Source organism: Pseudopodoces humilis, chromosome 7 (genome assembly GCF_049639895.1).
Source record: "Pseudopodoces humilis isolate 2021_Gansu_Grassland_sample_001 chromosome 7, ASM4963989v1, whole genome shotgun sequence".
Taxonomy (NCBI): Eukaryota; Metazoa; Chordata; class Aves; order Passeriformes; family Paridae; genus Pseudopodoces; species Pseudopodoces humilis.
In genome coordinates, this window is record NC_142206.1 from 2,387,237 (window position 1) to 2,395,000 (window position 7,764).

The 7,764-nt window shown below is 36.9% G+C and overlaps 1 protein-coding gene across 1 annotated transcript in view; it reads left to right on the forward strand.

Annotated features, from left to right (window-relative positions):
* The first annotated feature begins 1,680 nt into the window (after positions 1–1,680).
* Positions 1,681–7,764, forward strand: part of CCDC73 (coiled-coil domain containing 73) — a 58,208-nt gene continuing 52,124 nt past the window's right edge. Inside the window, exons 1-2 of the mRNA XM_088058091.1 lie at positions 1,681–1,780; positions 5,245–5,291. Of these exons, the coding sequence (XP_087914217.1) occupies positions 5,268–5,291 (24 nt within the window). The 5' untranslated portion in view covers positions 1,681–1,780; positions 5,245–5,267. The remainder of the gene's footprint in view (positions 1,781–5,244; positions 5,292–7,764) is intronic.

Genomic DNA, 7,764 nt, shown 5'->3' on the forward strand with positions numbered 1-7,764 from the left:
GTGAAGGACATAAAACTTAAGGAAATGATGTTTTCATGCTGCTGTTGATGACAATAATCCAGTGAAGTACAAACCATCTTAAATAAAAATAAAATTTTTAAAAAAATTATATTTGAATTTATATTTGAATTTATATTTGAATTTTAGCACAAAGAGGAAAATAAGTAAAAATTTCTTGTATTGCCTTCAAATTTGTATTTTTTGGTTTTTTTAAAGTAGCATGTGTATTTCTGCAAATCAGGTCTATTCCCTGTTGTCCAGGAAATAATTGCTGGAAATATATTTATTTATCATGTTCTTTATCCCATTTATTTTTACCTCTTTCAAGTTTGATCAAGCAAAATTAATGTAACCTACCAAGCAGTTATTAGATAACTTCAGCTCACAGTCCATGTTAAATACAAATCCTTGACACATAAGTTGCTGCATAATTTTTCATTATAGCACTCATTTTCACATTATACTTCTCTTATGCCTTGCCTGACTTGTATGACTTTGTATCCCTTTTTTCCTCTTATGTCGAGGCCTTCTTCCATGCAGCTATTCAGTGTTGATTTATTAATGATATGTTGGTAATTATAATAATGAATGTTAAGTTTGGCAGAGAACTATTCAGTTGGTAAAGTCATATCATAAGCTGACACTATGGTAACAACTAACAGCATATGATTTTGAAATTGTTCTGAATGAAACTTTAAAATGTTGTGGTATTTCATTATATAGTGCTATTTTTAAAAAAATTGCAGAATATACTACTTTGAGTATTAATTCTCTTAGTATTTTCTGTGAATGTTGCAGAGTTTGACAAACCTGAGAATATTCCTTTGGTGTTCTGTGTTGATGATGCTGCCCAGCCAAGAAAACAAAACTTTAATTGAAAATTATTTGGACTGAGTAAAAGCACGGTTCTGAGCATCATCATTATCATTCTGCTTGTCATTTTAATGATGGTCTTTCAGGTAACTCATAAAAAATATGTCTTTTACAACTTGAGTGCTTTGGAAATGTTGATTTTATTACGAAGCATTTTCTTTATCTTGTGTATTTCAGCGAAGTTTGGTTGTGTACAGCCCAAAACTCAAATTTCCTTAGCTTTGTGTGCATTTTAACCAGACATGAAATTGAGCGATATTGTCATGGCTTAAACAAAGTCAAACAGACAAATCTAATTTATTATGTCAAAAAGCCTGAACCCCAAACAAAACAAACCCGAACAACAAACCCAAAAATGTCTGGGAAAAAGTAATACAGACTTGGGGCAAAATAACTGTGTGGTGGGGCGTGTGAGATAAGTGTCTGCTATGTCTTGAAAAACAAGTGGTCTTCTGGCTTCTGTACACTTTAAAACGAATTTCCATGGTGTCACCAGAGGGCAGAGTGAAGGATTTGGGGAATATTTAGCTGCGTTTTAGTACTTTGATACTTTGTGAGCGTGCCCAGCTCAAAGCCCTCACGGTGCCCGTCCCGCTCCCGCGTGAGTGCGGCCGGCCCCGGGCCTAGGAGAGGGACGGGGGTTTGTAAATACGGAACTTTACGGCTTTTTCCAGGGAGATTTGCGCCTAGACGGGGCAGGGTGAGGCGTCCTGCTCTAATTGTCCTGGAACAACGGGGAATTGGCATTGCACAGCCCTGCGCTGTCTCTGCCCGTGCCCCGCCGGGCCCTGAGGGGAGCGGGCTCCGCTGCCGGAGAGCGTCGCGCTGAAGCCGCAGGGTTCGGGGCAACGGCTCGGTGCCGGTTCTGCTTGAGAACAACCTCCCCCTTGGATCTGGGGAAAACAAGGTGTGTGTAGTTTTATTTGTTTTTTTTTTTTTTTAAAAAACCCCAAACTAAAACAGCTGTTTTCCGGCTGGGTCTGGGCAGCCGCAGCGCTCTTAATATCTTGATCCCGCCCCGAGGGGGGCGGTGTCTTTCTTTCTTTTTAATATGTAGGGTTTAGTGTCATGTTTGCCATATGGATTATTTATGCGATGCCCCATCCAGAGTCTGGAAATACTAATTGAATTTAGCCATGCTGCTTGCCTCTGGGCATATGAGCAATTTCATCCTGCCACAGGGCTATGAGGAAAATACGTGGACGCCCAGGACATCTCTGTCACCGCTGTGGCAATGTATGTTTTATCTAAAAAATTCCTCAAACTAAATGTGCAGACAATAGTAGAGTGCTTCGAGCAGCAAAATTAGGGAAGTTCTAATTTGTCATTCACTTAAGAATTAGAACAAATACATAAGACATCCACAATTACTGGTGACTTCTAGTAAGATCTCATTCATATCTTTGATGTTCATGATGAAGGCTGGCATGAAAAAGAGCTCTAAAAGTACCGTGGTCAGGATATTTGTGTCATCTTGACAGTGTTGCTGGTTATTTTTTTCTTCTGCCTTTTGCATTCAAGTTTTTATCACAATGTAATGTAATTATGGTCTTCTAATGCATTTTTACAGAAAGCTCATGCATCCTGCCTTTTATCCTGCAAAAATCCTGTACCTGTTGATCGTGTATTAGGCTGGGTGCCCAAATAAAGAGGAGAACTCTTGCCTGCTCTCTGCAGTCTCTGCTGTTCTGGGATTTTGGGGATTCTCTGGCATGGAGAGGAGGCATAAAACATTTTGTTCTGGTGCAAGGCTGCTCCTCGCCTTCTCCTGCCATTCTTGGCCTCCTGTGGGAGCTGTTCCAAACCTGGTGCTGCAGAGACATCCTTACTCTAACCTAGAGTGACATGCAAACACAAAAAATGAGGACATTTTTCCAATGAGAGTAGATTTTTTGTCACTAATATTGACTTTATCTATGATGCTCAGGCAACAAAGAAACAATTTTCATACATTATGCCCCACTGAGATGATAATAATATAATTCCTTTTGAAGCTTTATCATAGGGATACCAAATATTTAATAGCAATGTTAGTATAAGTTATGTTGAAGTTAGTATAAGTTGTGTTGAAGAATGACAAAAGGATTACTTTTTCCTCCACAAACCAGACACATTTAAATGAAGAGAAAGGATAAAAAAAGGAAGCAAATCAGCCTTCAGGGAAATCTGGATATAAAGTAGATGCTCCCAAAGCATTGGAAAGAGGCTAAAGATCAGTAGTGCCTGAACTTGCTGACACAGCATAAATCTGTTAATTGCTCATATTATATTATTTTGGACTGAACCCCTACTTGGTGGTATTAATTATTTCCTTCTTTACACTTGGTAGAGGTATTTCACAATGTAACTACAAACAAGCAGCAGCTTGGAGTGCTCCCTGAACACACGCACCCTTTTTGCAGTGTTGCACATGTGAGCCCTGAGAGTTGCAGTTGTGCCTGCTTTGTGCTGGAATTCAGATGACGCTCTCAGTGCTTCTGGTAACTTAGTCTTGCACTGATCTCTTCTGGAAAACAATTTGATTTTTATTCCATGGCTGTGGCTGCAAGCACAGTGCATCCAGGACAGCACAGTTCAGTTGGATGTCGACTAGGTGGCAGCATGGTGTTTGAAAAGGACACAAACTGCTTTTCGGCTTGCTGAAACACCTCTAGCCTCATTCTGTACCTTTTGGTACAGAAAATTTGGGTAAACTTGACTGATGTTAATCCCTTTAACACTTAATATCTCTGTACTAATAGTTAAGAGGATGCTGACTAAATACTGGAAAGTGTTAGGATGGAAAGGCTAGGGAGGAGAATTAATCCCACATACAAACATGCTGCAAGCAGAAAATAGTTTTATAGTCTTAATCAGAGTGCTGCTGCTTATGGCTTCCTCTTTCAATTTGAGCTGAAATTAGTTAAGATATCTTTTTCTAGTTTATAAGTAATCTTTTACTTGTGGTTGAAAAAAACCTTCAGTTATTATTTATGGTCTTATTATAGTAACATCCTATAATAGACAAATACAGTATAAAATGTAATTGTTTTTGATTACAGAAAGTAAGGATCCTGATAATATATAATTATATATTATATTATATCCTGATAATGATAATAATCTGTGTTTGCCCTACTAACCAGATTATATAAAATATATATAAAATATATATAAAATATATAAAAGATATATAAAAAAGATATAAAAACTTAATCACCCGTTTTTGGAACATGCTGGCTAACTTGTGAAAGATAATATGTCTTCATTAGAAGAATTCAGATTACTGAAGGCAGCCTCTTGTAGTGGGGGCAGAAATGCAGATCCCAAGCAATGCAGTACTTGGGTAAGCAGCTCCAGTCTTTTAAATTTCATCCAAAATTCAACAGGCAGCTAACAGAGACTTTGGAGCAACTGACAAAATTCTTTAAAACTTCACCCTTCAGTTACATTTTCAGTAGCTCTGTATTTGATGGAAATAATCTTTACTGCATTATGATCTCAGAAGCTGTTTTGGAGCAGTGCAATAATTGCTTGGAACCCCAGTTATCACATCAACATGAAGTATTACAGGTTGAATAAAAAAGGCCTCTCAGAGGGTTTTTCCCATATGCTTTCTGGATCATCAGTTTGCTCTTCTCAGGAATGTGTTGTTCAGCTTTCATTCTTTTTTTTTTTTTTTTTTAATTCACATGTTGAAACAGACCTGGAAATGAGGAAAAAAAAAAAAAAAAGAGTAAAAAATTCACTTAAAACCTTATAGGAAATTGGGAAAAGCAGAGCAGCCAACCAAGACCCATTGCTTCTTGACAATGAAAATCTGGGGGTTCTAGCAGCTGAGAATTCTTTGTTTAATGCTTTTCCCACAATTCTGCTAAAGTCTGAAACTTTGAAAAGCATTGTCATCCAGCAGATTGTTTCAGATTACTGCTATCTGCTATCTAAGGACAGTTCTGTCAGCAAAGATTCCAAAGCAGGTTTCTAATGACAATTGTTTTGTTCTCTTATGGGGCCAATGTTGGTCTCCCACCCTGAAAGGACAGAATGCTTTCCTAGGCTTTGAGAAAGGTAACTTTAGAACAAGTGTACAGCTTCCACACTTAAAATCTTTACACTTTTCTAAAAGTTAAACAAATGCCATTGATTTTAGGCCAGAAACTGCTAGTACCAGAGATAAGGACATTTTGATGTGACTAGGGCTGCTTTATCTTTGGAAAACAACAAACAAGCAGGTTCACAAATCTTTTCCTTGGATAAACTGTGCTGAATTGTAGGTTATCTCTTATATGGAGTACATCTGTTATTTAAAATCTTCAGCTGCTAGAGTGGCAAAGAACATCATCTTTGCTTTCTTTACTAAAGGCTTCGTATTTTATACCCTGTCTGTTTCAGAATTTCTGTCATGAGCCCTCTGGATGATTCTGTCCTGTGTTGTTAAGGTAAGCTAGTAAAAATATAAACTCAAAATATAGGGAAGAACATGGAAAAAGTAGATAGAGCTACTTACTGAGAATAAGTACAGCAAAGTAGTGTTGATGCACCAGTAAAAGGTTGGAGAATGTTCTCCAGAAAAGCCCTGAAGAACCAGTCTGGATCCAGCAGTCTCCAAAGGTGTATTGTCCCAACACAAATTGCACACTGCTGGTCATGTTGTACTTGACTCTTACAGGATAAAAAGCAGCACATTATCCAAATTATATATTAATTTGTGCTTGGGACAGATTTAAAAATCCCGTAGCTGCAAGGTAAGGAAGAGATTTACTGCTGACTTTAATTCAGTAGAAGAGAATTCTAACTGGATTTTTGTTTGCTATTGATCAGACAGTGAGGTAGAAAGACCTTGGACATGTGTTCTGACATTGTGTGTGCTTATATAATGTATGAATAAAAAAAGATTCTATGGAACTTTAGTATGAAACAAAATTTATAGTAAAATCAGTATAAAGCAGTCCTTTAAAATAAGAAATTTGCATTGACAATGCTACCTGATTTACTGTAAAATTAAAAAAAAAATAATTGTCTGCATTCAAAAGCCACAAGTCTGTTTTGTCTCTCCTTCAAATGATTTTTGATTCTATATGGTTGGTCTACAAAAATAAAAATTTTGATTTTTATTGTCTTCTGTTTTTAAGTCTTTTTACAGAGTCCACATCTTAATGTTCTATTTTTAGGAAAAACATAATTGTTTGTTAATGAACACCACAACAATGGTGTATCAATCTTAACTTTTAGAACAAATTGTTTTATAAGGTTGGCAATATATTTTTGAAAATTGAAAACTTTGGGGATATTTTGAAAAGTGATGAACTTCTGAAGTTTTTCAGGTGTGTGAAGGAAATTTTTTTTGTCTTGTGTGATTCTATAATGATTTGTAGATCATCATAATTACAGATGACAATGAGTAAATACAATGATATTTTTAATAGAACTGTAGAAGGGCATCTTTAAAATATAAGTTGTGTGGCAGATCCCCTTTTAGGAAGGAAGAATTTTTGTTAAATAGCCCCGTGTTGTATACAGAAATATAATTTCTGGAATTGCTGGGGGTATCACTGCCTTTCTGAGAACCTTCATTCTCCTGAAAGGTTTCACTTGTTTGCTTTCATTTGTATGTGCGAATGGAGCCACTCTCAACTAAAACCCAAAAGAGCTGCCAAAAGACGTGACCTCAGAGAGATTAAACCCAGCACAGCTCACTGAGGAGGGTGTGTTACACCCCGAGGTCTGGTGTGTGCACCTCAGGGTACCACTTTTACCCCTCTGGACCCCCAAATCAGCTGCTGGTGTGGTGGCTCATCCACAGCTCCGAAGAGTTGCTCTTCTGGAGCTGTACAGATGGACAAATCCAGTGATCTAGGTGGGTTTGGGTGATGTCTGGTGCACACAAATTGCTGCTTTTCCTAGCAAGGGTGGTATAATTCTTGTAGGAAGATGTGGGATGAAGGAGAAAATGAAAAATAGTGTTTGTCTATCAGTCCCTAAATTGAAGGATCCAACTTCAGGCAAGATCAAACATAACTGCATTAAATATTTTTCAGCCTGTAGAAGTTTAAAAATAAACTTAAGAAGTTTAAAATAAGTTAAATAAACTTAAGGAGTTTAAAAATAAACTCCTACCTATGGAAAATCTCCACATTTAAAGCAGAAAAAAAACCCAAACACCAATAGTGATAGAGAGAAAGCAGCCTTCAAAAATCATTATTATTTTTTTAAATCAAATTGAGCCCAAGAAATTTAAGACCTAGTAAAACACATGTTAGGCTACCTAAACCTTTGCATACAGGCTCTTAGCAATGGTTCTTAAAAAATGTAGCTTTCTCTAGATGTCTTTTCTGTAGCTGTCTTTACAGAGGCCATGTACCAAAATGTTTCATAGTCCACATTTTATGGCACTGGGTGCCAGTAGATTTTCTTATCATTCAGGAATCCCACCTGGCTTATGTGAGACAGACATGATGTGTGGAATCTGGGAAACTGTGAACATCTGATTTGTTTTCCTAGTTCTTTCTGGTGAGCTCTTCCTAGAAGAATCATGGGATCTGGGCTTTTATGCTCCTTTGATACAGCTGGCTGCTTGTTTTCTAATTCCTACATTTTCATCTGAGGTATAACTTCAGAAAATTACAGCAGAATTTAAGGATTTAAGATTCTAGACAAATCTGCTTTTAGTTGTCTCCAATACAAGAAGATGTTTGAGCAGTATCAAAGACATTTCCTTGAAAAGTGAAAATGTATGTAAAACTTATTGTTTTGTTTTTTGTCAAACAGGCAGAACCACCAAATGCATTTCAGCCTTTAATGATCATAAGGGGAACCTGTGTAGAGGGATTACTTATTTCCTTATAATACTTAGGTCTTGTATAAAATTCAGTCATACTGTGCCATTTTTGTGCATAAATATTTTTAAGAATA